This window comes from Ursus arctos, unplaced genomic scaffold (genome assembly GCF_023065955.2).
Source record: "Ursus arctos isolate Adak ecotype North America unplaced genomic scaffold, UrsArc2.0 scaffold_20, whole genome shotgun sequence".
NCBI lineage: Eukaryota > Metazoa > Chordata > Mammalia > Carnivora > Ursidae > Ursus > Ursus arctos.
The window spans coordinates 31227543-31244607 of record NW_026622875.1 but is presented as its reverse complement, the minus strand read 5'-3'; the positions used below and the strand labels follow the sequence as shown (position 1 = coordinate 31244607).

The following is a 17065-nucleotide window of genomic DNA, read 5'->3' as shown; positions in this document are numbered from 1 at the left end:
GACCCACTTTCTCAGGAGAATTGTGCTTGGCTCTCCTAGAGTCAGCTAATGCAGGAGACTGTGCCAGTGGCCCTCCACTCCTTCCCTGCAATTCCTGGGGATGGTCTGCAGCCAGTGACTGACTGAGAGAGGAGTATAACAAACTGGCCCTCTTGCCTCAGACAGCGACATGCTCCAGAGTCCTCCCAGATCAGGCAAATATGGTGCCTTGCTTCTCTCCTCTTATCCTGCTTCTCCTCAGTGAAGGCTGCCCCCTCCCCCAGTCCCTGTCTCAGATCTGCTCCTCAACTCTCCAACCCAAGACACCTGCTTACTTGATATGGTCTCTAAAAGTCACTCTTAATCCACAGGCCACTTGGGAGGCTTTCTTGTTTATTCTTTATATATTATCAGAGTTTGGGGTTCCACAACCAAAAAAAGAAAAAAAAAATGTCTCTGGTATCGAGTTGAGAAGGAAAAGAATTATTGCTTCACTTTACAAAAGTCCTCTTGTTTGATATTTTCACAAAAGCCAGTAGAGTTTCTTCTGTTTGACCTCCAGAAGACACTTTCCTTGGGATTCTGAGTTACTCTTAACCGAGGACACAGTCTCCAATGAGCACTGTGGTCTCAGATGTAAGGGCTGAACAAGCCACCGCCTTGTTTAGGTTTGTCGCCATTTTATCTCAATAGAGCCGGGCCCTGAGTATGCGGATGTCGTGTTCCTGGTGGACAGCTCCGACCAGCTGGGAACTAAGTCCTTCCCCCTCGTGAAAGCGTTCATTCACAAAACGGTCAGCGGTCTGCCCGTAGACGCCCACAAGTACCGCGTGGCCCTGGCGCAGTACAGCGACCGGCTCCACAGCGAGTTCCAGCTGGCCACGTTCAAGAGCAGGAACCCCATGCTGAACCACCTCAAGAAGAACTTCGGCTTCCTTGGCGGCTCCCTGCGGACCGGCCACGCTCTCCGGGAGGCGCACAGGACTTTCTTCTCTGCGCCGGCCGGCGGGAGGGACAAGAAGCAGTTTCCCCCGATTCTGGTGGTCCTGGCCTCGGCCCAGTCCGAGGATGACGTGGAAGAGGCCTCCAAGGCCCTGCGGGAAGACGGGGTGAGAATCGTCTCCGTGGGGCTGCAGAGTGCTTCTGAGGAGGAGCTGAAGGCCATGGCCACCTCTCGGTTTCATTTCAACCTCCGGTCGGCCAGGGACCTTGACGCGTTTTCCCAAAACATGACGCAGATCATCAAGGAGGCCACCCAGTACAGGGACGGAGCGGCCCCTCACAGTGTAGACGGTAAGGAAGGACTGGGTCCCATGCAGGCGGCTCTGCGCGCACCCTCGTCTCCTGCAGCTCGGGTTCTGCTTTCTGTGATTCGCGGCGCTGAAGGCCTGGACATTTCTACACGTCCCTGTCCACTCCGACTGCCGTGTCTGCTTGTGCCTTTTCACCGACGGGCATCTTCTTGCGCTCCTTCGTCTTCTTAGAGCTTGGGTGACTCCTGACATCGTTTAAACCTCAGCCCTACTGTCCTATCCTGTTGGACGGTTTTCCTTTCAAATTCCTTTTTGTGTCTCACAGTTCCCTGTGCATGCTTGATGACAGAGGCACTTCCAGAGTGAATGATGACTCGTTTCTGTGTTGGGCCCCGCCACCAATGAGCTGGTGGCACGTTGAGGGCAGAAGTGGGCACTTACATGTATCTCTGTATTCTTCAGGCCTACATGGTGCCTGACAATGAGCTAGAATTCTATGTATTTCTTAATAAGGGAATAAATGAACATCTTACAGATAAAACAAGAAGTTCTACCTCACAGTCCTGGCGTCATGTGAGGCCCATGGTGAATGCTCGGTAAGTGCCTGTCAGCTGGTACAGAGCGACATAGAATGGGAAGGATAACTTTCAAATGAGACGGACGGAGAAGAGTATACCCTCGGTTGTACAGTGGAGCTGAACCGCGGGCTGCGGTCTTGAGCCCTCCATCTGCTATGTGGGCTGATCCCCCCTGCACTGTTTCTTTCTCCTTACAGGTGAAATCTCTCTAATGAGTGTCAGGACCTGCTAAGGCCAGGAGTTTGACTCCTTCCCCCTCTCAGTTATGCCATCATTTTGTGCTTCTATTTTTCACATCTAAGACACACTTCTTTCCCCACATTTTAACATTTTTGATGTTAGGATGTATCTTGCACTAATGCTACATGTCTTTTTTAATTTCTAAGAGCTGCCCTTAAATACTAGTATACTTGACAGTAGACTGGATCTTTGAATTGAAGAAATATTGGAAATATTTCTTTTCTTTTTTTTATAATAATATTTTTTATTATGTTAGTCACCATACAGTACATCCCTGGTTTTTGATGTAAAGTTCGATGATTCATTACTTGCGTATAACACCCAGTGCACCATGCAATACGTGCCCTCCTTACTACTCATCACCAGCCTATCCCATTCCCCCACCCCCCTCCCCTCTGAAGCCCTCAGTTTGTTTCTCAGAGTCCATAGTCTCTTATGCTTCATTCCCCCTTCTGATTACCCCCCCTTTCTTTATCCCTTTCTGACAAGCTTATGGGTATGAACAAGACCCGTGAATGACTCAAATTGAACTGACTCAGCACCCTTTCTTGTATAATGTAGCCCCTTAGCTATCACATCCCCCAACATAAAATTTTCCGCAACTTACTTTCTGAGGGTCACCAAGAGTTTCTCCTGTGGCAGCACAGACGCTTCCTCTCAGGTTCCATCATCCGTGTTGATGCCTGTCGTGCGCATAGCTGCTCGAGAACAACACCTTACTTCAGTCCCTGCAGCTGGTTTCCCTTGGGGGATGCGGGTTCTCAGCTTTATCTCTAAGCAGCCACCCATCAAAACCACCAGGGGCCACATCCGCCTTCCTGTCAGCCCCAGAAAATCCCTGTATTTCCCACAAAAATGCAAAAGACCTCCTTCTCATCTGCTTGCATTCTTTTTTTTTTTTTAAAGATTTTTTATTTATTTATTTGACAGAGATAGAGACAGCCAGCGAGAGAGGGAACACAAGCAAGGGGAGTGGGAGAGGAAGAAGCAGGCTCATAGCAGAGGAGCCTGATGCGGGGCTCGATCCCATAACGCCGGGATCACACCCTGAGCCGAAGGCAGACGCTTAACCGCTGTGCCACCCAGGCGCCCCTCATCTGCTTGCATTCTTGATCCCCTAGGCCAAAAGGAGGAATACTGATGACCCCGTGACTTACAATGTCTCACGTGAAAAATGTTTTATTTGTGTCTTAAGTGAGTGCTCCATGAAGACCTCAAAACAGAAGACTCTTGAGTTAAATCGTTTACCTGGCAGGTGATCCCAGACAGCATTTGGAAGGAATGGGTAAACTGAGACAGGAAACTGCCCATGAGGTGTTGATGGGCAGGCAGAACAGGCCCGTGCACAGCCCCAGGGAGGCGCTCAATAAGTGTAATGTATTCATGAGAGGCTCCCACCATTCTCTCCAGAGGAAAGTAGAAAGAGTTCCCGGCAAAATGGATTTTCCTGGCTGCCTCTGCACTCAGTTGGTGATGATGGGCCATTCTGAGCAGGTACTATCTAGTTCTAAGACTCAAGGAGACCACCTGGTGTGGTACAAAGTGCTCTGAACACAGGTCAGAAGACCCAGACACTGCCACTGGCTGCCTGTGTGAATTTGGGGAAGTGATATCATCTCTCTGAGCCTTGCATCAGCATCCTCATTTGTAAGTCATGGCAGCTGGGATGACCTTGAAACTTCCTTTCTGCTCCACCATTACCAATTCCATGGCTATAGCTATGGCCTGATTCTGTAGTAGGACCAGCTCAGGCTTTCATAACAAACAGATTCCCTGAATAATAGGAAGTTTATTTCCCTTGTAACATTGTAGGGCTGGTGGTCAAGGTGACCAGCTGTCTCTCTTTTGTTCAGATACTTGGGTTGGTGGTGGCTTTTCTGTCTTCACGTATGACTCCGAGGTGCCCTAGGGATAGTGACTTCCAAGATGCCCTGGGGATTGTTATACAGCTGGTGGATGGGAAAAAAAGATGAAAGATCACTCATGGGATCTTTATGGGATAAGCTTGGAAGAGACACACACTATTTTTGCTCACATTTTATTATCCAGATTTTAGTCCCATGGCCACACCTAACTGCGAGTGAGGCAGGGAAGTCAGGTCTAGCTCTATGCCCAAGAAGAGGAAATGGGTTTTAGTGAGTATTTACAAGGTTCTACCACCATTAGTGTTGCTCCTGAGACACCAGGGAATCACTTTCCCTCCACTCCCCTGATCTCTCCTCCTGCTGCCTTGGAGAAATAGCAAATTCTTAGGATTTATGCTCTTCTTCTTTCAGAGAAGAAACCCTCCTGTAACCATCTACTCTGGGGGTCTGGGAGATCCTCCATCTGTATAGGTGCTGCTTAGTCTCTGCTCTGCAGGACATTGGGGTTTTACCACCTTCTTAGAGGGTTCCGTGTGCTGCTTTGTGCTTCTCTCCTAATTTACTTCACAGCAATGTAGTACAACAAGGTTTTGCTTGATGGGATACTATTCTTGCCTTTAGAGGTTAAGAGAAAGAACTTCAGAGTCAGTGAGGTCTAGATTCAGACTCTGGCTTGGCTGCTAATGGCCTTGAATAAGTTACTTAACCTCTGAGCTTCAGTTTCCTTACCTATAATGTGAGGATACCAGTGCCTACCTTGATATGGGTGAGATGGTTTGTATGGCATTTGGCACATAGTTTACTATTATTCATAGTAACAGCTATTTGCAAATAAATACTTCCCCAAGTAGGTCATGCCGGGAGTTTGTTTTAGCTAACTGTGTGGGGTGCAGAGTGCATTGGTAGATTTATGAGAATTATTTTTAATTTGAGTTCTCACTAGGCACCAGGTACTGGAGAGAGAGAGATAAGACATATCTTCTGGTTTCTAGAGCTCACAATCCTAATGGGTAGCTCTTGGCAAGATTGAGCTTATCTCTTGGCTATGCTTTCCACAGATATAGTTCCTTCACCTGTGCCTAGAGTAGGCATTCTCTGTGCATATGGTGTACTGTTCCCTGAATGCCAGATTTATACAACCAACTGCTTGCCTGGCATCTTCAATAATATCCCAAACTTAGCATGACTGAAATGGAACTCTTGAATCCCCCTTGCAACTTGTTCTTTCTACTGTCTTCCTTGTCTTGGTATTCCAAGATACTGCCAAATCCACTCAGTTCTTCATGCCAAAAACCAGTTTTGACCACTTCCCCTTTGTCTCTTAATGTTAGCATCCAATTTATCATCAAGCCCCTCTCTGTTCTACCTCTAATTCATGTATCAAAACTACCCTGTCATTTCATCTTACCTCCTATTATCCTTGTCCAAGAAACATGATCTCTTTCCTGGACTAGGGCAATTGTTTCTTAGTGGATATCCCTGAATTTGTTATCTCTCCTCAGCAACTGGGGTGATATTTTAAAGACTTAAGATCGTGTGACTCCCATATGACTTAGGCGCTGCTTCTTTCTGGCTTCATCCATCATTGTTCCCTTCACTCACAGTCACCAGCCACTCGGCTTCTTGCTTGTTCCCACCTGCTCCTGTTCCTTCTGCCAGAATTCCTCTTCCTTCAGAACATGTGGCTGAATCCTTCTCTTCATACCTCAGCCCAAATGCGATCCTCTTAGAGAGGTCTTCCCTAACTTCTTTTTATCTCAAGTAAGTTAATCCTCTTCCCACATCCCCAGAATAGTAACTCAGTTGACTTACTTTGTTTTAGTTCCTTGTGATCACTGAAATAATATAATCTAGTTAATCTGTCCTCCCCATAGAATGTGAACTTCCCAAGGTCAGAGATATTTCTATTACACCATCCCTGCATCCTAGCACTTGAGAGTGGTGGTGGACATGGAGGTGGTGATGGTGGTAGAGATGGTGGTCAGGGTGATGGTGGTGGTTGGTGGGAGTGATGGAGGTTGGTAATTGTTGTTGGTAGTAGTAGAGGTAGAGGTAGAGATGGTGGTGGTAGAGGTATAGGTGGTTGTTGGTTGTTGATGGTTGTGGTGATAGTAGAAGTGGACGTGAGGGCATTGGTGGGTGGTGATGGTGGTGAGGGTGAGAGTAGTGGTGGTTGGTGGTGGGGTGGTCATACTGGTGGTGATGGTGGTCATGAGGATCATGATGGTGGTGGTGGTGGGGAGTGATAGAAAAGTTGGTAAGAAGCATTTTTCAGAGAGAAGGAACATTATTGCAAAGACTCTGAAGTCAGTGACCTTGTAAGTCTCATTCAGAACTGTTATCTGTTGTTTATTAAAAGAGAATAATGCTAACTACAACTGTCACGACTACCTTGATTTTCAGTAATGCCTTTTGACAATCTGGAAAGTACCTTTCTCACTCTGGGCCAGTGGTTTGTACTAATCCTCATACTCTTTTTTTCTCTCCATAGTTCCCTTCCCAGTGGCCTGTCAGAAAGATTCATTAGCTGACCTCATATTCCTAGTGGATGAGTCAGTTGGCACAAAACAAAATTTAAGGAACCTGCAGAATTTCCTGAGGAACATTGCCGCCTCCATGGACGTGAGGTACAACTGCACACGCCTTGGACTTATGAGTTACAGTGATAGAACAAACACTATTTCCCTTCTAAATTCAAGCACAACCCAGTATGAATTTCAGGAGCAAATCCAGAAGCTTTCTGTCCAGGCTGGGAAATCCAATGCTGGGGCTGCCATTGAGAAGATGAGGCTAGAAGCCTTCTCAGAGTCAAGTGGCAGCAGAAGGGCACAGGGAGTGCCTCAGATCGCAGTCTTGGTCACTCATAGACCATCGACCGATGAGGTGCGTGATGTCGCAATACAACTTCGGCTGCAGGATGTGACTGTGTTCGGCATGAACATCCAAGGGGCTGACGAAACCCAGTTAGAAGAAATAGCATCTTACCCTCCAAGACAAATGGTTTCCATGCTCAAATCCTATGCAGACTTGGAAACTTACAGTAAAAACTTCCAGAAAAAGCTCCGGAATGAAATTTGGTCCCAAATTTCTACTCGTGCTGAGCAAATGGACCTTGACAGAACTGGTATGTTTAAAAAAAACTACTTTCTTATTATAAAAGTAATATGAGTCGTGTCCTAGAGTAGGGGCAGAAGTGAGGACTGACTGTAATTGCATGACAGAACTTTAGTAGTTAGGGAAATATTCTAAGACTAGATTTTGGTTCTGGTGCAGAACTTTATAAATTTACTAAAAATCATCAAATGATTACAAAGGTGAATTTTTTAGTGTGTAAATTGTACCTCAATAAAATGTAAAAAAGTAGTGTTAACTATAGTTTAATAATATTGATGAACATGAAGAAAATGAAATCATTTATAATCCTGTCTTTCAGATAAAATCATTTTTAACATTTATTTCTCATGTCTTTGGTTTCTTCTTTCTCTGTATTACTTATGTACACACACACACACACACGTTTTGTTTTTATTATTTATTTATTTATTTATTTAGGAGGGGGAGGGGCAGAGGGAGAGGGTTAAAGAGAATCTTAGGCAGGCTCCAAGTCTAGTGTGGAGCCTGATGCAGGGCTCAGTCTCATGACCCTGAGATCATTTCATGAACTGAAATCAAGAGTTGGAAACTTAACCGACTTAGCCACCCAGGTGCCCACATACACATTTTCGAAAGATGGTATAGCATTGCACGTGTTAGTGCTGTCCAACAGAACTTTCTGTGATTATGGAAATGTTCTCCATCTGCTCTGTCCAGTAAGGCAGTCACTAGCCACATGTAGCTATTGAGCACTTGAAATGCGGCTAGTGTAACTGAGGATCTGAATTTTATTTAATTTTTCTGAATTTTACATTTAATTTTAATTCAATTTAATTTTGATAGCCGCATGTAGCTGGTGGCTGTTGTATCATACAGTGTAGGAATATACAGTTGTGTAATTTGTATCAGTTACAATTACATTTGGGTGTGACCAACAGAAATAAAAACAGCAGTTAGCCATGAGGATGAAACTATTTTTTCTGTTTCATAAATAAGTCCTAAGGTAGGTAGACAGAGCTGGTGTGGTATACCAAAGTTTCAGGAACGCTGTCTCTTCCCACATTATTATTTTTTTGCCATTTGTGGTTTTTATTGCCAGATCATAGTCCAAGATAATCTCTCCAGGCATCACATTCATATCCAGCAAGCAAGAATGATGGAAAAGAAGGAAGTGGGCAGGCTTCCACCTCCTTTTCTTCAAAGATATTCCCAGAAATTACACATATCATTTATGTTTACATCCCAGTAGCCAGAACTTAGTCACATGTTACACCTAGTTGTAAAAATGGGAGCTGGAAAATGTAGTCTTTATTTAGGGCGGCCAAGTACGTTGGTAAAAACGGGGTTCGATTAGTATAGGAGGAGACAATAATACTGGGGATAACTAGGATTATCTTCCTTACCCACTTTTCTGTCAACCTTGTATCATGAACTTTCATCCATTTCCTTAAATATTATTTTGCAACATTCTTTTTAGGTTGGTAATAAAATTCCATGGTGCGAATGGAATATAGTTTAACATATTCTACTCTGTTGGATATATAGGTCATTACATATATTTTTCCCATCTAAAAGTCTTGGATAATATCATCCTTGCTCCTATATCTTTACACACAACCATGAGTATTTTTGTACTTTTTGATCTTTTCTATTATGTTTGTCTTCCATCATTCTAGTGAAGATATTCTAGTTAAGATGCACTGTGAATGTGTTGTAGTTTTCCTAAGCTCTTTTCAAAGGTACATGCCAAGAAATACTTGATGTGATTTTGTGTTTACCTAATTCTGAGACACCTGCTGTCTTCACACATTTCCTTTGTGGATAAAATGCTTCTGAACAATTGGAACTGGAATTTGGCAGTACCAACTATGAGGGGATAGGAGGGATGTGTAGTGTGGTCTCTCTTGGAGAGTTTGCAGTGATGTGATTTAAAAAAAAAAATGAGTATTTCCATTATAGAAATTCTAAATAGGAAGGTATGGGACCAAGGCTAGAGGCAAGGGCCATGTAAGGGGGATAGGTGACTCTCAAAAATTTGTACCTGACTCAGGTTGGGTTCCTCAGAAGTAGATGTCAGAGAAGGCCTTGTGTGAAATTGATATATTAGAAAATATATACAGGAAAAACTGGAGATTGGTAGGAAAGTGGGGTTGGGACCAGGAAGGGAAGGATGATAAGCCAAGTCCCACGGAGGTTCAATTCTATAGGGTCATTCTAGAGACAATGCAGGTTAAACCTTAGAATTGTCCCAGGCAAAGAGGGTTCCAGCACTTTGAGTGCCACCTGCCCACAAACAGACACAGGTGTGAGCCCTTAGGGTGAGAGTGCTAGGAGCCAGTGGGCACAGAAATGGTAGAGTTTGAGCAGATACACGCTAAGCACCAACAGTGTCTGCTGCAAACTTACCAGAGTTTCCTGGGGAGTTTATTTCTAATTCATTGGCCCAAGCCCTCCCCAAAACCTAATGAATCAGTCTCAAAGTAGGGCCTGGGCACTTGCATTTTAGTAAGCACCTCTCTAAACAGTTAGCAATGTTTGAGAACCTTGACCTTAGTGAATTTGCCATGGCCCAGAGTGTGATGGCCAGCTTTGTAGTTTCAGAATGGTCAAATACGGAGAACCAACCTATACTGACTTAGTCGTTGTATCCACCCCATCTGTCACAGAGTAGTTACCCAGTTTTTTAAGTCAGATATCATTAAATCAAGGAAAGACTCACGTTAATCAAACCAAGAGACTGATGTATAGAGAAAGAGTGACAGTTATACTTATGATGAGGATTATTAGTGCGCAGGGGCCGGGACGTTCATGTCCTCTGAGAAGTACATTCTCTCCCGATAGCCACGCATACTGAGAAGCTAAATTGAAACCAAGAGATTGCTGGAGGTTGCAGAATCAGAGCAACGGAATTAGTTTTATGACTGAAAGTCTAGTGTCATTCAATTAGGTAAATGACTCTATTTTAAAGTCAAAATATAAATATCTCTCTCTATCTCTGTGTAACTGTACAGGTGAGACTTTTGGGCCAGGGGACACATTCTTCTTCAACATTGTCCAAGTGAACATTTTGTGATGATGGCAACGTTCTATATTTACACTGTTGGATATAATAGTCACCAGCCACGCGAGGATGTGAATCACTTGAAATGCAGCTAGTGCAACTAAGGAGCTGATTTTTGGATTTTACTTAATTTTAAGTAGTTTAAATTTACCTTTTAAGAGCAACATGTGACTAGTGGCTGGTGTATTGGACAGCACAGCTCCAGGTGGGCTAGGTGGTCATTGCCTTGGTTTCCCCCCGTGACTCACATTTTTTCTCTTCTTCATTGCTGACCACCACTGTCTTTATTTGAAAAACACCTGATTCTTCTTCATTAGGTATATAAATCAATCCATTCTGGTTGCTATTAAGTTTTGCTGGTCTGAGATTAATCCTATCTTTTTCAGATAACTGCTTATCTTTGCCATAATATTTTATGTAGTGATTTCATAGTGTAATTCTCAGGTCCCAAATTATTTCCAGTATTTCTGATTTCTTAAGGACCAACTCCCCATAGCCTGAAGTAGTGTCAATAGTTACAAGTTGCCCAAAAAGTTGTCAAGAAAGAAAATATTGTGAAATGACTAAATTATTTTGTATTTTAAAGATCTTTTCACATACTCAACCAGATAATTGCACAAATAACCTAACTTTTAAAAGTATGCTCTTTCTGCTCCCCGATTTCAGTGAATAGTTGATAGAGCTGTAAATAGACAATTAGTAAAGTTAAAGCATGTTTTCGTAGAATCTACTCAACAAAGGAAGGAACATTGAGGTCTCTTTTATTTAAAATTTTTTTTTGTTGAAATCTTGTGATGTACCAGGTGTACTAGGTGGAAACAGAGTAGGAAGCAGTTTCTGCCCTTGTGGGGCTGACACTCTGTGGCAGGAAGCAGTCTGTGCTCATGAACAAATGAATAAGATAACTTCAAAAAGTATGGGTATCATAGAGAAAATAAGGTAATAGGATAGGCAACGACTGACCTGTTTTAGCTAGAGGGGAAGAGAGGGCCTTTTTGAAGAACTGGCATTTGAGTTGGCATATCCATGATGAGATAAGAAGGAACCAGCTATGTGAATATTTAGGGGGAAGAATATTCCAGGAAGAGAGAAGGGCAAGTGCAAAAGCCCTGGGGCACTTTCAAAAATACAGAAAGCAGCCCGGCGTGGTTAGAGCACAGTGAGTAAGATGAAGAATTGTTGGCAATAGGGTCTGAGAGAAAAGCAGGGAGAAAGTTCAGGCCAATTTTTTATTTTTAAATTCTAAATGCAATGATCAACCACTTAAGTAGAAGAGTAATATGATCTGGTTCTAGTTTTAAATGCCATATTCTAGTTGCTCCGGGAAGAAGAGGTTATAGGGGAAGTAAGAGCAGTAAGTCATCTCCTCCATTCCATTTCTTAAGGTATAAACTGTCCAAAAAGCCACATGTCAATACTAGAAAAAACAATTTAACTTTCAGCCTGGTGACTTGGGAATCTGGTCTTTCCTTTTAATTAACTGGCTGTGTGACCTGAGACAAAGCACTGGGTGCCACTCTGTTTCAATTTCCCATCATGTTGTGAATTTCAAAGGAGAAAATGTGCATGAGCAGGTCTGATGAAGCTGGCAGACCCTGTGCAAATAATGAAGAGTTCTCATTCTCTAGAAACTTCATGGCCTCACATTCCTCTACAAACCCTCTTGCAAAGTTCTCCCCAGAGTCTCTATTATTAACGAAGAATGCAATTTACACTTTTTTTTTTTCAGGCTGTATAGATACAAAAGAGGCTGATATCTATTTCCTCATTGATGGCTCAACCAGCATACAGGGAAAACACTTCGAGCAAATCAAGGAATTTATGTTGGCTGTGACAGGAATGTTCAGCATTGGCCCAGACAAAGTTCAGGTTGGAGCTGTACAGTATTCACATAAGATGAGAGTGGAGTTTTACATCAATGACAATTCTAATAATGTGAACTTAAAGAACGCGATTTTGAACATCGAGCAGCTCCAAGGCAACACCTATACCGGGGAGGCCCTGAATTTCACGCTGTCAATAATAAAAGAAGATAAGAAGCATAGGACAAGCCAGGTTCCCTGTTACCTCATTGTGCTGACTGATGGGAGGTCCGCAGATGACGTCCTGGAGCCTGCTGAGAGATTAAGGGCTGAGCAAGTCATCATCCATGCAGTTGGCATTGGGGAGGCTAACAAAGTACAACTCCAACAAATTGCTGGGGGAGAAGAAAGGGTTAGCTTTGGGCAGAACTTTGATTCTTTAAGAAGCATAAAGAATGAAGTGGTTCACAAAATCTGCACTGAAAAAGGTAAGCAAAACAAAAAAGGCTTTATTTCCCATACTTAGTTAGGTACTTCGGGCAGACTAATAGCCAGGCTGAGAAGAGAAGGGATGTGACCGGTTGTCTGGTTAACATTTTGCTAACTTCCTTTATCACTAGGGAGGGATTCAGCCCCTTTAGACCAATTGCCAAGATTGGAAAATCCCTCGGTAGACAGATGCCCTGAGGCCATCTTGAAAGTCATAAGTAGGAAGGTTGCTAAGAGTGTTGTGGCCTTGACAAAGCCCACCGGTGTGGCGTGTAAGAGACTCTATTCTGTGTGTGCAGTGTGTGCGTGTTGTGTGAATGTGTATGCGCATGCGCTAATTGAAGCAGATGAGCGCAGTGGAAAGAAAACGGGCTCTGGCTTTGGGATCCAACTCACTTTCCTACTTGACCTTTGAACTTCCTCATCTGTTAAGCAAGGGTAACACCTACATCCTAGAATCCTTATAGGTTTAGCATAATACACATCAACCATCATTTCTCTATTATGAATGCATATCTAGTACACATATAATAATTGCTTATTTTTATTTGTAACAGAAACACATATTTACATTTTCGTTCTGACTAAAAATCATGTAACAAAAGGTAGGAAGAACAATTTGCAAAGTCCTGTATCTGATTGTGATTTCTCTTATTAGTAATAGCCACTTACTAATTAAAGATGATATGTGTTGATTGCTAGTATTAGCACATGAAAATTTCATGTGCTGAGAGGCATGTTAACTTATTGGTTAAGATAAAGGATGCTGGAGTCAATGAGTCAAAGTTCAAACCCCAATCTTATTAGCTGTGGACCTTGAACAGGTTACATACTGTCTACCTGTCTTGATCCCTATATGCCGGCCTATAGTGAAGCTTGAAGGTGATAATGCGTGTGGACCACTTGAAATAATGCACGTGGGCACATCGTAACTGCTACATAAAAAGGAGCTATTGTAGAAGTTGGCTAAGGTATTCACTGATGAGAAAGAAAAAGAATTCTCACTTATTTGAACTTACAGAAGTGAAAAAGTTTTGGGATTTTCTGAGTCAATAAAATTAAAAAAATAAGCAATGCAACTAATGAATTGTTGAACGCTACATCAAAAACTAATGATGTACTATATGCCGGCTAACAATGTAAAAAAAGCAAAAAACAGAAAAGAAAAAAGAAACATAGATAAGCAAATAAGTGGAGCTCACAGCAAAATCCTAAATCACAAAATTGTTCATTGTTCTCCCCATTATGGACAGTAGTTGGGTCTTCAGGATGTTCTAGAAAGAGTACAAGAGTAAAAGTTCCCCAACGTTTCCTGGGGTTGATGCAAAGAGAAGTAAAAGGATTCCAGGAAATGGAAGATAGGCTGTATCTCAGTCCTTTCAAGGGAGACAGGCCTGGGCCAGCGTGAGGAGGTGCAAGACAGCTCCTGTGGGTCAGGTTGCTGCAGGGCTGGTGCCTGAACACTGGCACACCTGAAAGAGGAGACAAGCTATGGACAAGGAAATGAGCCATAAGATGGTCTACAGAGACAGGGAAACTAAGGAACCGAAGCCTGAGGACCTAGAAAAAACACTGACCAGTCTCAGAGCAGATGCAGATGGAACGGGACACAGTGTATTTGTTGCTTAGGGGGAAGAAAAGAGACTGTAATGAAAAGACCCCAAGCTACACAATGTAGAGTATTATTTCTCTTTTGTATAATGGTCCAGGGTGAGTGGTGCAGTTCTAGCAGAGAGGCTATTCCATGCTCAACACATAGCTCCCATCTTTAGGTCAAAAGTGAAGCTCTAGTTCTCTTCACCTTGCATTTGTGGAAAGGGAGAAAGGGCCATATGAGCCCACCACACCCAATTGTTTTAATGTTAAGATCCAGAAGTGGGCAAGTCACTTCTGCTCGTACCTATTGACCAAAACTTAGTCACAGGTCCACATGTAGCTTCAAGGAAGGCTAGGAAATATGGTCTTTCCCTGGGCGATCATCTGTCTAGTTGAACCTATATTGACATAGAAGGATGGGAGACTAGATATTAGAGGATGGGAAGAAGTCTTGTCACAAACAGATAAAAGGAGGTAGACCCTGTGAATACTAAACCACATGTAAAAGTCTACTCCTTTTACATATGTTTAATGGAAGGGAGGCTTCCACACTTCACAGCAGTGGGGCCTTGCCAAGGCCACAAATATATTTAGTGACCTCTCTATTGATGACTTTCAAGATGGCCCCAGCTTGAGTCTTAAATGGTGGTTTTGATGTTCCCTGGTGGGCCTTACACAAACTATTAAAAAATAATAAGCATTGTTTTATTCTTCTTTGACTAATGCTAATTGTTTATTTTCAAATAGTATGGGATAGACTCTGTGAGTGTTGAAGGAAGGACTGCTAAGAGAATGGCAGTTTCAGCAGGTAGACCAAGGAGATACATGCTAACAATATATTTACCTATTGTATATATATAGAGAGATAGATGTACACGCACACACCTGTACAATGAATTAGTAACTCTGGTTTTTTTTTTTTTTCCTATGGCTTATAGAAATTGGTCTTCTATGTGTGGATTCATGTACATACACATATATATGTATACAAAAATACATCCATTTCTAGTCAGTAACATATCTACAAATTTTATATATAAATAAAGGAACAGTCCATGCTGAATGTTATGTGCTTATTAACGTAGTTATTATCTCTAGTAAAAGTTTCTCACCCCAATTTTTAATATTGATTTATAGTGTTCATCAAATCATTTTAAGTTATCCAAGAAAATAATGCTATATAAAGATTCCTTAGAATTTTATGTTTCTACATTATGCATAAAACCCTGAAATATTAGTCCTATGAGTGTAGGGAATTGATTGTTTTTTCTCTGATTCCTTTTTTTTGATCATCATCGCAACCTTTAACCCATAACTTGATGCTTGGCGTTTCATAGACCTCAAGAATTATGAATAAATGAATGATGGATAAATGCTTTGGAGGTGGCATTTTCTCTTTTAAACTTCTTGGATAATAATTTGGTGGATTTCTGATTCAGGGTTGTAGTTAGCAGGCCTCCACTACAGCAGCAGATAAAATTTTCAAATGCGGTAGCAGGTGCTTGAGTTAATTTTTGATGTTTTCTGACTAATGCATTTGTTTCTGTCTTACTGTCTATATTCTGAAAATCATGTCAACCTGGCTCATCTCTGGTCTTTTTGACGACATGCAGGATGTGAAGACATGAAGGCTGACATCATGTTTCTGGTGGACAGTTCTGGCAGTATAGGACATGAAAATTTTGGAAAAATGAAAACCTTCATGAAAAGCCTATTAGCTAAGATTCAGATTGGTCCAGACAGAACTCATATTGGTGTCATTCAGTTCAGTGATAAAACTCGGGAAGAATTCCAGCTTAATAAATATTTCACACAAAACGAAATTTCTGATGCAATAGACAGAATGTCTCTCATCGACGAAAACACTTTGACCGGAAACGCACTAATCTCTGTAGATCAATACTTCACCCCCGCCAGGGGGGCCCGTATTGGGGTGAAAAAGTTTCTTATCCTCATCACGGATGGAGAAGCACAAGATGCTGTGAGAGACCCTGCTAAAGCTCTTCGGGACAAAGGCGTGGTCATCTTCTCTGTGGGGGTGTACGGAGCCAATAGGACGCAGCTGGAGGAGATCAGTGGGGATGGCAACCTGGTCTTCCAAGTTGAGAACTTTGATGATCTAAAGACAATAGAAAGCAAACTCATTTTTCGTGTATGTGCTCTCCATGGTAAGTGACACTGTTATCCTTCAGGACTCTGGGATTGAGATGTTGACCTCATAGGGTGAACAGTGGATTATACCACGGGCTTAGACTCTGTCTGGACTTTGGTGTTAAGTTTTGGTCTTATTTATGTTGTATTAAAACATCTGTGACCTCCAGAAATATTCCAGTTTAACAATCTTGTCAGCCAGTTTGGCAATAAAGTATTCTGGCTGTGAAGACTTCAAATCTATTCCAAAAAGGTCGCAGAATTTTCCATTGAACTTCCAGCTCTTTACTACCTGCATACCTAGATTTTCCAGAGGAAGTTTTTAATCCCAAATGATTCCCCAGAATTGTTTCTTGCCTACCTGTAATCATTGTCAAGTGGTAAATAACTAGAAATACAAATTTATCTTCCTCTTAATTAAATTAAATCCAATATTCTAAGCATACCCTCCCCCCAAAAAATCCTCTTTATTTTAAAAATATAATGTGTATTTTCATTCCTTCACCTTATTTTTCTCCACCTCTATCAGTGAGGTATTTTACATCTGGCTGCTCGTGCATCTATCCCTTCGGAAAATTTTAATTTGTTACTTTTTAAAAATGATTGCTCAAGATCATCATTTTTATCTCACACAAACTGTAGTGCCTTTCAAGTTGTGTCAAGCAATCTTCAGTTTGAGTCCATCAACTTTAACGGCTCTTGGATGAGAACTTGCTATAAATCCACACATAAGACTAAAAATACCTGTGCTTTTAAACCTACCACGAGCCCTTATCTGTGTTTTGGATACAGCTAAGAAAATATACTGAAGTATTGGTAAATTTGTTGTATGTTGTTCCCCTGGCAACAAAGAGACCTCCCTTGGGCTATATTATTCAGAATTCTGGGTGAGAAATTCTCACAAAGTTAACAAAATATCTTAGTGTAAACTCTGACTTTTAGGCAGTGGCACTGCAAT

General features: G+C 42.2%; 1 protein-coding gene across 5 annotated transcripts in view; it reads left to right on the top strand.

The window, feature by feature from the left end:
• COL6A5 (collagen type VI alpha 5 chain) overlaps positions 1-17065 on the top strand; it is a 130548-nt gene that overhangs the window by 40250 nt on the left and 73233 nt on the right. For all 5 annotated transcript variants that reach the window (XM_057316005.1, XM_057316004.1, XM_057316007.1 and 2 more), the window contains exons 3-6: positions 673-1272; positions 6407-7039; positions 11799-12359; positions 15570-16124. In XM_057316005.1, coding sequence (XP_057171988.1) covers positions 673-1272; positions 6407-7039; positions 11799-12359; positions 15570-16124 — 2349 coding nt within the window. The remainder of the gene's footprint in view (positions 1-672; positions 1273-6406; positions 7040-11798; positions 12360-15569; positions 16125-17065) is intronic.